The sequence below is a fragment of the Lagopus muta genome, chromosome 6, assembly GCF_023343835.1.
Source record: "Lagopus muta isolate bLagMut1 chromosome 6, bLagMut1 primary, whole genome shotgun sequence".
Lineage (NCBI taxonomy): Eukaryota > Metazoa > Chordata > Aves > Galliformes > Phasianidae > Lagopus > Lagopus muta.
The window spans coordinates 18,331,366-18,345,161 of NC_064438.1; the positions used below are offsets into that span (position 1 = coordinate 18,331,366).

The window sequence follows — 13,796 nt, forward strand, 5'->3', positions numbered from 1 at the left end:
GTACCCACAGAAGAAAATTTGGTAGGGAGTGGGTGATATAACAAGTCAGGCTGTGTCAAGATGAGGTGGGTAGAGCTCTGCTAGTTAAGAAGTAGTAAATCTTTAATGGCTGTAAAGTTTTTCTGAATACATAGTTTTACTAAAGAGTTCTTGTGATGCATTCCAGAGTTCTTAGATCCCTGTTATACAAGTGTCTGTGAGCATCAGTTGACTTGGAGAACTTTTGGTTTTTATTTTGTCAGGTTCCCTTGGTTTCTTCTACAAGTGAGGGATATACAGCCTCCCAACCCATGTATCAGCCTTCTCATAGCACAGAGCAGCGGCCACAGAAGGAATCAATTGACCAGATTCAGGTAAGTCTGACTTCACAGGGGTGGGAATGGCTATTTCCAGATGGGGTCAAATGTTAATCTTTGTTTATTTGGAAATCAATAGACTTTGTGATTTCATTTATTGGTAGGGCTGGTTCAGTTCCTTATAAGTTCAAAATTTTGAAACAGTCTGTCATTCGTAGTGAAATGTTCGCTTTCTGAAATTCAACTAAGGTCTTTGCACTTGTTTTCTTAAAGTTCTTAATACTATTCAAAGGCTACTAAAGCGTTGTTTGTTTTAATTACTAGGCTTCAATGTCACTGAATGCAGACCAGACCCCGTCATCATCGTCGCTTCCCGCTGCGTCCCAGCCCCAAGTTTTCCAGGCTGGATCTAGCAAACCTTTGCATAGCAGTGGAATCAATGTTAATGCAGCTCCATTCCAATCCATGCAAACAGTATGTAGCAAATGAATTCTGAATTACTTTACTCTGGTAGTCATTCCCTTTGTTGTTTTTTTACAGTGTTGGAATCAGTTATGTAATTGCACAAAATAGTCTTCGATTATTCTCATTTTGCAGTCTTGCATTATTTCTGTAAATGATCTGATGAGAATTTATAAAAAATGGATTGGAGCAGAGTGCTATTTTTCTAACATTATAGGTATTCAACATGAATGCACCCGTTCCTCCTGTTAATGAGCCAGAAACCCTTAAGCAACAAAATCAGTACCAGGCCAGTTACAACCAGAGCTTCTCCAATCAGCCACACCAAGTAGAACAATCAGATCTTCAGCAAGAACAGCTCCAGACAGGTAAACTAATTTAGAGAAAAGTAAAATGGTGATAGCTTTGGTAGAGCAGATAATCAAGGCTGTGAAGTCTTAAGATGCGTAGCAGAGCATGTCACACATTCTTGAATGCTTCTTGTTTTGCAAAGATGCTTACCTCTGGGCAATGTCTATATTTTATTGCTTCGTTTTGCAATCTGTAGTGTTTCTGTCTTGGTTGGACTATCCAGCAAGGCATGGAATTCAGTATGTAACTCTCCAGTTGTCAAAGATATTTTGCTACCTGATTTTAGTTTTTTTTTTTGTGTGTGTGTGTGTATATACACATACACACATCTATATATGGGTTTGAAAATCACAAACGAGATTGAGGATTGTTTTTGAGACGAAAGCAGTAGAGTACTTGCTCTGCTGATGTGAAAATTAAATGATTCTTCAATATGCCATAAAAAGGAACAAAAGTTGGTTGTACTGCTTCAGTAAAGTTCTAAGAAGGTAATAGCAGGCTACAATTGAGAACAAATATGGATTGGTTCTCACAGATCACTGAAGGTCCAGAAAAATGTAAAACTTTCTTCTAAAAGTGTTGGGCATAGTTTGAATGCAGCAATCAAAATCTTTCCAAGTTATCAAGTTAAGAAAAATAAGCTATAATACAGAGGCTTTGTGCAAAGCTGTCCTTGCAGCCTGCCTCTTACTGGACATTCAGATAAAACGTGTAGATGCAGAGGGGGATTTCATGATACAGGACAGGATGACAGTGGTGAAGTGCTAAAAGCTACTGGAGGTGTAGAGTGAGGAAAAAATGTGATCCTTCTTTGCAACCGATTATGGTCTTGAATCTTGTCTTCCCTGCAAGGTAGGTTAAGGGTTGTATGAATGAGAAGAGGGAGAATCAGATTTTTACCATTTCCCTTGTACATTGTATAGCTCAAAAAAAAAAAAAAAAAACCAACTAGAAAAACAACTTGGGGAACGGTGGTGTTGAAGGTGAGCCATGCAGTATTAAGTGTTTCACTTTATATTAGTATATATTAGTATATACTTATATATTATATTATATTAGTATATATATTAATATACATTATTATATTATTATATATGATATAATATATTAGTATATTAGCAGTTAAGTAAACATAACTGATAATACAAAAAAATTACAGTGGCTTTAGAACAAAACCTGCCCATTGTAATGGGGCATAGGATGACCACTTCTTCCTATGACTGTGGAATGCATGGAGGTTGGGGAGACAGAGCTGTACAGAACTTCATAGCACTTTATGCTAAGTGAGGTTGAACTGAAGTAATGCTTTCTGTTGAATAATGAAGACTTGCTTTCCTGCATATGAAATGGGAGGGAGAATCTTACCACTTAAATGTTGAGATCTTGCTTTTACAATTGGTATCAAACTGAAGTTTATAGCTCTTTCACTCTTAGATACAGAATTCCATCTATTATTACACTTACTGAACCTATAATCCTTGGATTGTGTTCATAGTCCATTTCTGATGATGCCTGTGATGTGAAGATAACGTGGCATACGTTTTTTCAAGAAGCAAATAGTCTCAAGCTATCTGTCCAGCTTTTGCTTCTCGGTTTACGTGTCCTGTAGAAGGAATGAATCCCCAGCCTGTACAGTCAGAACAGCAGCTCTGTTAAAACATTCCCACAATCTCACCTGTAGTCAGCACAGCTGTGCCTAGCAGAGAGAATGTAGAGCGACTACAAATACTTTTTAGTGGCTGTCTGTCAGTTCAGAGGGAAGGAAGCTCCAGAAATGGGTTAGTTCACGTTATTTTTACAGAGAGAGAGTGTGTGTGTGTGTTGGTGATTTTTAAAGGAATTGAAATGGCACACAGAGAAATGTTACCTGCGTATGGAATATTTGTTGCTGAGCTTAGGCCAGAGGCTTCTTGACATTGGCTCAATCTAAAAGTGGTACACAGCTGATTTACCTTCATTGTCAGACATCTCACAGAATTAAATTTGACACAGTTCTGCAGATTAATTTTCTTTCAGTGGGTAAGCATACATTGATGTGTTCAGGGGTACTTCCGAGCTTTGTATATTGAGTTAGAAGATGAGCATATGTGGGAATGTCAATGCAGAAACTCAGGATTCTGTACTGTACTTTCTCCTCACTTCAAATGCAGTGGTTGGTACTTACCATGGTTCTCCGGACCAGACCCATCAAGTGGCAGGAAACCATCAGCAACCTCCCCAACAGAATACTGGATTTCCACGTAACAGTCAGCCTTACTACAACAGTCGGGGAGTGTCTCGTGGTGGATCACGTGGGACTCGCGGCTTGATGAATGGTTACAGGGGACCTGCAAATGGATTTAGAGGTAAATGGCTCTTAGAGTTTTAATTTCCATCATACTGAGAATGGGTTTGATTATACAAAAGTAAAGGAAGAGAAATGTAGAAGTCGCTGCTCTGAAGGAATTAACAGGAGCAGAAGAATGATACGGTTGTTCTGGATGGATGAATAATAAATGGTCATGGAGATGATTTTATGTGGTTTCAGTGTTGCAGAGATAGCCAGGGTGTGCGTGTTAGAATAGAAAAGATGCAGCTTCCTTGTTGAGTGACAGGGGGTTAGACTAGTGCCCTTTTCTCATCCTCTTATGTGATTGGAGAAAAGAGGAAAAAGCTGCATAATAAAAATATGGTTGATTATAGTTGGCAGTATTGTGTTCACCATTTGTCTGTTCAAAATTGATCCGGATTCCAGATTTTAGACTTCTAAACTGAAACTGTTCTTGGGCTTGTTTCCTGTCTCTCAGGAAAACCTTTACTCAGAAGCAGTCTGAGTTGGCAGTTGTGACTTTGCAGGCTGCAGCTGTCAGATTTAGATCCCAATATTACATTTAGTTTTGGATTTGTTATGTAAATTAAATTTCAAAATACTGGAGAAATGCACATAATGGTTTTTCCTCCCACTTGTTACTAGATATTCATTACCACTGAAGTTGCAAACACTTGCTTGACTTGCAGAAACAACTTCCTAAATGTTTTATTTTCCCTTAGATTTAGGTTAAAAGCTCTTTACGCCACCATAGAAAGAAAAGCCTTGTGTAACAGGTTGTCATTTCCAAGTGAAGACTTGTCTGTTTTTCCTTAGGAGGATATGATGGCTACCGTCCCTCATTTTCCAACACTCCGAACAGTGGTTACACGCAGCCCCAGTTTAATGCTCCTCGAGATTATTCAAACTACCAGCGGGTAAGATACAAGGAAAATGCATGCATTTGCAAAAGCATGAGTGCAAGGCAATGAGTGGAAAGTTTTCCTATGACATTTTTATCGCTAATGAAGGCAGAAGTTACAGATGCATAGAAATAGCAGAATTTGAGATGGCTAGTTATAACTGGGAGAACTGTTTGGCTGTGTGGTCTCTGAAGTAGCTAAAGCAAAGTTAGTTGAATTATTAAAAACTCTCTCAAGTTTTCACAGCTCTGTGAGGAAGGACCACAGAACTTAAATCCATTGAAATGAACTTCTCAAGCTTGTAAGGGGCTGCCTGTCTTCAGCATTTCTGATATGCTATTCTGAAATCAGTATAGAAATACATTGTTCTGTAGGAAGCGTATAGTGAGCTCAAAGCTTAGTCTGACTGACTGGAAAATGACTGCTCATCCTCAAACATGTATTTATAAACAGATGAGATGGCTAACTTTGATACTGGTGTTAGAATCTTCATTTTGTTGACCGGTTCTGTGAGAAACCCATCTGTCTGACTTCTGTGCAGTCCAGAAAAAAACTGAACAGTAGTTCTGTCTGCATTTGTTACTTGTATTGAAGAAAATATCCTGGAACTGGACAAGGAATTTATTATTTTACATTATTATAGCTGCTAGATACTGGTAGGAGTAAGAATGTGTTTTCCTTACAAGAACTAAAACTAACAGAATGCAGTATGCTGGAGTCACAGGTGCTTCATCAGTGTAGATAGTTTTAAAAGCTCTTTATTTTACTGGTAACTATTAAACCAAGAAAATGTGTGTGGTTTATGTCGTAACTTTCCCATTTTTATGCTTCAGGATGGATATCAGCAGAACTTCAAACGTGGTTCTGGACAAAGTGGGCCTCGGGGAGCTCCTCGAGGTAATTCCTGAGTAGCGTGTGCTTGATTTGAGCTGAGTGGAATCTTTTGATTCAATTTCTGGAGTTGTGTATTAAAGCAACCTCAATCCTTTATTCAGTAGATCCCAGTTGAAGAATAGGCTTTCTTTTCTCTGACTTCATAGTTGACTCAGCTTTGGAAGAAGGACCTCTTGAGGTCCTTTCTGTCTTGAGTTACACTGTTATCCTGTGAACTCCTACAGAAATTTAGCTGCCTGTTGAATTTGAGAAGCAATTAAAAAGGCGTTTGTTTTTGGTGCTTTAAATGTAGCAGATAATAATGAAAAACTTAGTGATTCTTTTTTTCCTCCAGATTTGTCATAACATAAGATCTGCTTAGTTAGATGTGTGAATATTTTGTAAGTAAAATTTATTAATAAAGCTACCATCTGGCTTTAACTGGCTGTCAGCCTTCAGAATTGTGTTTTACTTGGCAGTAAGAGATGAATTACTGCATCTGTTGCAAGGACTTATTTTTTTTTAATCTAAGGATACAACGTGTTATTCTCTTCCTTGGTCCTGAAGAATTATTGCTTTTAGGTAGTGGAAGCATTCTATCTTGTAGCTTTTTGGGAGTGCTTGCCAGGTGTTCATCTCAGGAAACAAACAAAAGTGTACTCATGAGGCTTCCAGTTGAACTTCTAAATCTTACTTTTCAACAGTGTTTTCCACAGTTCTTTTCTAATAGATGTTTGGTGATGAGCTCTGTTCTCATACGGACATTTTGAACCTCTCTGATTATAACTTAAGATTCTCATTGTTGTTGAGGAGGAAGCACTTAGAGTTCTGATCTTGACTCTTGGTACTGAAGGCACCATCCTGTGCCTTGTGGCTTGGAATTAAACCTAGTGTGAGGCTGTTGTGAAGCTGAAAGCATTGTATAGAAAGCTCAGCTATAATGAATGAAGTCTTGATGTTTGTTATCAGTGATGTGTGGCTGACAGAAATTCACCAAACAGTTCACAGAATCACAGAATGGCCAGGGTTGGAAGGGACCTCAAGGATCATGAATCTCCAACCCCCTGCCACATGCAGGGCCACCAACCTCCCCATTTAATACTAGACCAGGCTGCCCAGGGAGCCATCCAACCTGGCCTTGAACACCTCCAGGGACGGGGCATCCACAACCTCTCTGGGCAGCCTGTTCCAGCACCTCACCACTCTCTCTGTGAAGAACTTCCCCTGACATCCATCCTAAATCTTCCCTCATTCAACTTCAAACCATTTCCCCATGTCCTGCTGCTATCAACCCTTTCAAAGAGTTGATTCCCCTCCTGTTTGTAGGCTCCCTTCAAGTACTGCAATGAGATCACCCCACAGCCTTCTTTTCTTCAGGCTGAACAAGCCCTTCTCCTTCAGCCTGTCTTCGAAGGGGAGGTGCTCCAGCCCTCTCATCATCTTTGTGGCCCTCTGGACCCTCTCCAGCAGCTCCCTGCTCTCACACTGTGAGCTGCACACAGTCCCTTTCTTAAGAAAGAATGGAAGTAAAAATATGATCAGTTAGCTTGCAGTATTTAAAACTGCAGTAAACCAATGATTGTTTTACATTACTTCAAAACTTTCAGTTTCAATCTTTGTATCTCATGACTAAATTTTTTCATAGTGGTTACAGCTTCATAGTTTGGGGGAAAAGGTATTGAGATAAAGATGAAAACTGTAAAGACAAGCTGTACACTCTTGAATTCTGATGTACAGAATCTCTGAAAAGCATCTGCAGCCCAAATACCTAGTTTAGACCAGAGCTTGTAGTTTTTTGGTTTGTTTTCTGGTGGTGGTGGTTGTTGTTTCTGTTTTGTTTCCTTGCATAATCCCAGTGCCTCTCACATATTTTCTAGGTCGTGGAGGACCCCCAAGACCAAACAGAGGGATGCCTCAAATGAACGCTCAGCAAGTGAATTAAACAAATTCACAGGATTACGTGAAAACGCCAAAAACACACTGGCCAGTGTACTATACATGTTACCAGAAGAGTTATCATCTATTTGTTCTCCCTTACAGGAAGTTTGTTGTAAAGGGACTATTTTCATTACCCATAATGACAGGACTACAGTTGCCAGCTTTATGTTACCTGGATATGGAAAGAAATAAACAACGTTTACTCTGCATGTTCTGTCCTAAGCATCATCTTGAGCCTTGCACATGAGATTCAGATTCCTCACCCTTGCTAAGAATAATGCAAAAAAAGGCAATTTTCAGGGTGATCCAGTCTCTCCATGGTTAACTGAAGTGGCAGGAAAAAGCAAAGACTCACTTCTGACATTAAAAGCGATGCAACAAATTTGGATATAATCTGCAAATTCATAAAGAATTACTGTGGTGGCAAAACCTAATGTGACGAAACTTAATGTTCCCATGAAAGGATTGAAAAAGTGAAGTGTGGCTTGGTAGAGCAACTGCATTTCAGCTTTTTCATATTAAACTGAAGCACTGAACAGTTACAGATGTGTAGCGATGCATATTTCCCTAAGCAGGCTTATAGCCAGTTTTTGACAAAGAAGAAGCGCCCTTAGCTACAGCGCTGCTCAGCACCAGGGCCCCGTTTACTGTGGCTAAGGACGTAGGGTCGCTTGCATAACTGCTAATGTTACTGTGTAATTTTTTTAAAGAAAAAAGCTTTCATTTGGCACTTCAACAAAATTTTGCAACAAACGCGAGTTATAATCTGGTTGGCCACTGTATATTTGATGTGAAGTATTTAGATATCTCTTTGAAACACATTTAAGTTTCTTTGATAGCAATGACTTTTGTAAGGATTGGTACTCTCTATCATTCCTTATGACTTGCACATTGTCTGTCACTAATACTTGACTTTGCTGTATTATCACCTAAATAACTGATGCCGGTACTGATGGAAATCTCTAATGGATAATCATAACACTTTTGGTCACATGTCCTTTTGTCTTTCCTGCAGCCTTGAAGGTTTTAAGAAATCTCAAATGCCCGCTGCTGCTGCCCTTTTAATTGCTATCTTTTGAAAAGCACCAGTATGTGTTTGAATTGATTTCCCCTTTTAAGGGAAATGACAGCCAGCAGTTCCAGTTCTAATGGTATAAGCAAGACAAATAAAACATGTTTATAAAAATTGTATCCTGAACACTGGTTTTCAGCGACTGAAACAAATCTAATGTAACGGGTTTACAATGCATAAGGTTTTCTCTTTTCAATGAAAGATTTTCCTGAATAGTTGTCAAACTCCCGTTTTCTCATTTGATTCTAATACCTGTGACATCTAGGAAGTTTTTCTTCTTGTGGAGACTCTCCTTCTCATCAAGGCAGCAATGTCTAGAAGAAATGGCATAAGACTAGGAGCTGGAAATTACCAAGTTTTACTCAAGTTTTTACTGTATACTTGTGGTATAATCTTTGGAAAATCACTTGTGCCTCACTTTTGCGCACATGCACTCTCTCTGCAGTAGGGAGAATATATTGATAGCTGCCTCCATAGAGGTGTTGGTAGTTGTGTTGCATTTATAGCATGTGCAAGAAGAAAAGCGCTGTGTTGCTCATCAGATAATTCCCACGTGTGGAAGGGTGACGTTAAGGAACAGCTACCCATTGCTTACCTGTTATATACAGAACTGAAAGTTGTTTTTGCTGAGAGTTTTGCCCAGAGGGACATTTCTACGTTGTATCATAACTGAACTTTCAGAACAACTTGTATTTTTTGACTTTGTTGCTGAATAGTGCATACAGATAGATGGTAAGGTCACTTTTCCATTTTACACGTGAAGAGCACAAACAAGAAAAGTTTTTACTGAGGAGTGATAAGCTTTTGAAGACAATGCTACACAGCAAACACCTTGAAACAATGCTGATGGCTAGAAGCACAGCAGTTGTAGTCAAGGCCTAGGAACATTCCAAGCCAGTGTAAAGATAAAACCTGCAGTCCGGTAAGAAGTTGCTGTTCTGTGTCTTTTTTTAGGAAGCTGTTACTGAGCTAATAGTCCCAATTGGTTTTTTTAACTGGAAAAAAAAAAATAAAAGACAAACCTTTTAATGCTGAACTGATGTAGGAAACAGTGATTTTTTTTTTTCTTTTTGTGTGCATCAGCTTACTTTGAAATGGTTGGTAGAATATAAGCTATTCAGCCTTTTCTGTTGCACACCAAATGCGAATTCAATAGTTAATTGTAGTTGGATAGTGAACTTGCAGCATACTGAATTAAAGACCACTGAATTGATCAGAACATTCCACTTAAGTTTTTTTTTTTTTTTTTTTGAAGCATAATTTAAATTTATTAATAAAACGTGGGTGTTTGAGAGGCCTCTTATTTGAGATGCAAAGTTGTAAGCCTTTTCGTGTATGAAAATGGTCTTTAGAATAGCTGTTCTACTGTATGCTGATAGAGGGAGATGTGTAACGATAATAACTATAAACAAGTACTTAATACATGTTTAATCTGGGAATTTGCACTGACTCCTTTAATCTCAATACATGCAGCTAATAAACAGTATACTGAAAAATTGCCTCGAGTCACAGTATGGCACATAGATTCATTAACTGGTTTTCTGGCCTGTTCAGGGGGTTTGTCAGTCAACATTATGGTTGATTGTAAGGGTCCAGCTTGTTTTCTTTGCTTGGTCCACTGCAGTGCAAGTGTGATGCTACACATTTTAAAGAACTGTATTGAGAGAGAGAGAGAGAGGACTTCAGAGCTTTCAAGTACCATCACTGCTTAGATTACTTCTAGATCTGAGTTGCACTCAGATCAAAAGCAATTCAAGATCACTTTCATTTGGGGAAAAAGAAATCTGTGTTGTGAACATGGAACAGTTACAAAATGATGGTAAGCAGGTGAAATAGGTAGCAGTTCTGGCCTGGTTCTGTTGTAGAGCCCTTTCTTTTGACACCAGGGGGCAAATATCGTACTTTTGAGCCTGTATATACATACATCAGTTGCTCTCATGGTGGTTTACTTGATTCTTCCCTGAATTAGTCTCTTTGGAGCATTACAGACAAGTAATGACTGCCTTCTGGTGTGTGCAGCTATTACGAGAGAAGTGTTTTTGTTCCCAGCTGGGACTTCATTATCTAGTAGCAAGGCTGTGATAACATACGTGTTTGAGAACCAGCTTTTAGCACTGCAGTGTGTCATAAAAGGATTCTTGAGTAAATCATCCGTGAGGTGGCTCCAGAGTTTTCAGATGTTTCTACCTAATGTTACTGTATCTGGGACATTTCAGACCTTTCTGGACATGTTGCATAACTTAAATCATGAGCTGCTTGTCGTACCTAAGGTCAATCTTGTCCTACTTAGTTGTATGTACTGGCTCTCTTCTAAAGAGTCCACCAATACAAATTTTAGATTTTGTTATAGTAAATCTATAATCCTAGGCTTAACTGCCATTTTTCTTTCCAGGGTATGGCAGTAAAGTATTGAAGTCTTATGATTAGACATCATCCAGAGTAGATGCAAGAATGACAGTGATGGCTGGATAATAGCTAATGGTGTATTCTGCTGGGACTTTGTAACTTTCAGAGAATTTCATTACCTTAAAAGTCTTCTCCATACATCCCACATATGTTATGTTTTAGGCAGATTATTTGATTGGGTTGGAGGTTACCTTCGTGTACATTGTCACTATAGAATGGACAAGCTGTCCTTCTCTCCCCAAATGGCATTTGAATAATTAGGTGTTGAAATGGCTTTAACCCTAGGCAAATATTCAAGGTGTGATAAATAATAGTGAGAAAGCAGTAACTTCCTGTGGTTAATTGCAGATAGGGCAAAAACTTTGTAATCCAGCAGAATAAGGTAAATGATCAGAAGACTCTTGACACTCCTGGTCTTTATTTGAAGGTCTGGACGTAGCCAAGCTAAGTAGCTGACTTTTTTACCATTTCTTTGCAAGAATAATTTGTTATGAATGCTTATCTGAGGTGCAGATGTTAAGTGTCAGTGGGCAAAATTTGTGGTATTCTTCAGATTTCTTATCTCAAGTCTGCTGTAGATAGAAAGGGACACGAGGAAGCTGCTTGACATTAAATTCCATTAATAAGACTGTCGAAGTCACATCTTGAAAAATAAAGCTCTTCCTCTTGTCCGTGCAAAGCTCATTTTGCAACTAAACAAATAGAACTGCCTCAGTCTTTCAGATCTGTGCTCCTATTTACAGTGCTCCATCTGCATTCAGTGTGGAACAAATGAAGGCATTTAATTATTTGTGCTGGCACCATCAGTTCTGCAGATGAGATGGGTAGTTAACTTTTACCTCTGGGTGACCTGACTTAACTGACTTAACCTGACTTAACTTTTACCTCTGGGTGCTTTGTCTGAGAAGCAAGCAAAAAATTGTTCTAAACAAGAAAATTCTCCTTTTGAACTTCAAAAGAGAATGGTTTTCTTTTTAAAACTTGAGCTTAAATATAGTTATCATCTTGTGGAAAATGCATTGCAAAACTGCAATAGTGTCCTTGTAATTATAAATTATAAAACTACTGTAGTTATTCCATCACAAGATCACAAGCTAAGTGGGCAATTAGTCTTGTACTAATGTCAGATTTCTTATGTTCAGTGGCAGAATTAAGTACAAGGAGTTTTCATATTAACTTTGGCAAAATTCCATCATTTAATGTGAGATCGGCATACTCCGTGCTCATGCAGAAAGGTAATGACTTAAGCTGCTTTTGTTTGGCCATTATGTTTTTTCAGAGGGAGAGGGAGAAGGTCCTTAAAACTCTCCCATCTGCAACTGCTTGCATTCCCTGGCAATAAATGTTTTTCATCCCAATCAGCACATCATCTAAGATGAAATAAGGATGATTAGCACGGCACCTGGATGTTTAGGGATTGATATTGCATTCAAATCATCTCACGTTAAAATTGAGGGATGTAACCTGAAGGGAAAGCTGTAAGTGGACTTTTAAAGAAAATGTCTCTTCCTGTACCTGAAAGAAAGCCCTCACCCTCATCTACTTTTATGCAGCTTTAGAAGCAGCATCTTGGATTTCTGTCTCATAAACTGGATATGTTGAATTTCTAGTGTGCTATCAAAAAGACTCTGATAAGAAACTAATTTTCTAAATGGTTTATCTATTAGAAGAGGTACTATCCTATTCATTTTCTTAGGCTTTTTGAATACGATGTAATTGTTATTTGTAATTCTGTAGGTCTAGCATTAATGGAAGGAAGGAAGGAAAATTGTTTCCCAAATTGACATCATAAAGTCAACTTGAGCAGTGTTTCAGAGAACTGTATTAGCAAAATGACATTGTGACTTGACAGTTGTGACTGAGTGAAATTGATCAGCGTTAGCCCTTAATGGGATCATGGGCTGCACCAAAAGTTACGTTTCTCCAGCCCCCATCTCCCCTATCCCTTTATGTTCATGAGATAATCAGGCAGGTGTAACTGGCTCAGTCCAACTATGATGTCCAGTTTCGGCTTTGTATAGATGTGCTCAGATACCTAATTAATGGATCAAGTGTTCAGCTGATTTTTTGTATCCATTACACTTGTACTAAATGAAAATATATTTCATATATATTTCATAATTTTTAAGGCTATTCCATATTAGAACAAATTTTAGTAATGCATCTACTGCACAAAATAAGTTCTCAGACTTACCTTCTCGTTAACCTGCAGGCTCTGGTTTTCCGATGGCCTTAAACATTCCTACAACTTCACAGTTCTTTACCTCTCCATTTAAAACAAATTGGCTCGTGGCGTATGTAAGCACCTGAAACATAAGTAGTTTCAATGTTTTATGTCCTTTTAAGCAAATATTCCACAGCTATCCCTCAGGAATTGACTTGCTGTGCTTCTGTTGTGTTGGTGATTTCGTTTGGATACCTGGCTTCTCCTCAAGGTTTGTTCCACAGCCTTAAAGAGCTTGAATTCAATAGTTTGATTGCACGTGTTGCTGTTTTGAAACTGATATTTATCTCAGCATCTGCCCAGCGGTACTAAGCGCGCTCCCTTATGCTGTTACCCGCTTTTTAAACGCTTCCGAACTCGTTCTGGCGGTATGAAGAGCCAGCAATAGCCGTGTTTGTGCAGGCAGCTCGCTCGGCTGACGTTGCAGCTGCTCTTTTACCCGACAGCTTGAGCGGTACTTTTATTGAGATGCAAGGTAACTGACGTTTCTTAGGCTCTAATGGCTCATTACCGGACGATACCGCACCACACAGCCTCGTTATTTTGCCGTGCACGCGCTCCGTCCCGCCGCCCCTTTCTCAGGCCGCAGGGCCGCCATGGCGGGGCGCTCGCTCGAGCAGTCAGACGTTGCAAGCGATGTTTATTTCGGGGAAAAAAGAATTAAAACTTTTTCAAGCGCGCTTCAGCCCGTTTTTACAACCGGCTGCGCCGTCGCTCGGACACGAGTGGCGCCGCCTATGCGCTCTCCGAAGCGCCGCCGTTCAGACCCGCGGCCTCCCCTTCCGCCGAGCCCGGTGCCGCCCCGCGCTGAGGGAGCCGCGCCGCACAGGCGCTGGCCAGGACAGCCTCGCACGGGGTCCTACTTGAGCGGCGGCGCGCGCGCCTTGCGCCGCGCGGTTCCCACGTGGGGTGCGTGGTGCGGAGCGCGGCCAAGAGCTGTCGGTAGCGGCTGAGAGGCGGGAAG

At 39.7% G+C, this 13,796-nt stretch overlaps 1 protein-coding gene and 1 long non-coding RNA gene across 5 annotated transcripts in view; one reads left to right on the forward strand and one right to left on the reverse strand.

Moving 5' to 3' along the window:
• The window catches only part of CAPRIN1 (cell cycle associated protein 1), a 32,449-nt gene extending 24,128 nt beyond the window's left edge, over positions 1-8,321 (forward strand). For all 4 annotated transcript variants that reach the window (XM_048949849.1, XM_048949850.1, XM_048949847.1 and 1 more), the window contains 7 exons: positions 243-353; positions 621-770; positions 976-1,126; positions 3,260-3,454; positions 4,234-4,334; positions 5,153-5,216; positions 7,070-8,321. In XM_048949849.1, the coding sequence (XP_048805806.1) occupies positions 243-353; positions 621-770; positions 976-1,126; positions 3,260-3,454; positions 4,234-4,334; positions 5,153-5,216; positions 7,070-7,134 (837 nt within the window). In that variant the 3' untranslated portion in view covers positions 7,135-8,321. The remainder of the gene's footprint in view (positions 1-242; positions 354-620; positions 771-975; positions 1,127-3,259; positions 3,455-4,233; positions 4,335-5,152; positions 5,217-7,069) is intronic.
• A 1,060-nt stretch (positions 8,322-9,381) lies between these two features.
• On the reverse strand, positions 9,382-13,585 carry LOC125695447 (uncharacterized). Its single transcript, XR_007377955.1, has 2 exons — positions 13,028-13,585; positions 9,382-12,914 (listed from the first exon to the last, which is right to left on the reverse strand). It is a non-coding gene; the product is annotated as an uncharacterized LOC125695447 (long non-coding RNA).
• Between the last annotated feature and the right edge of the window lie 211 nt (positions 13,586-13,796).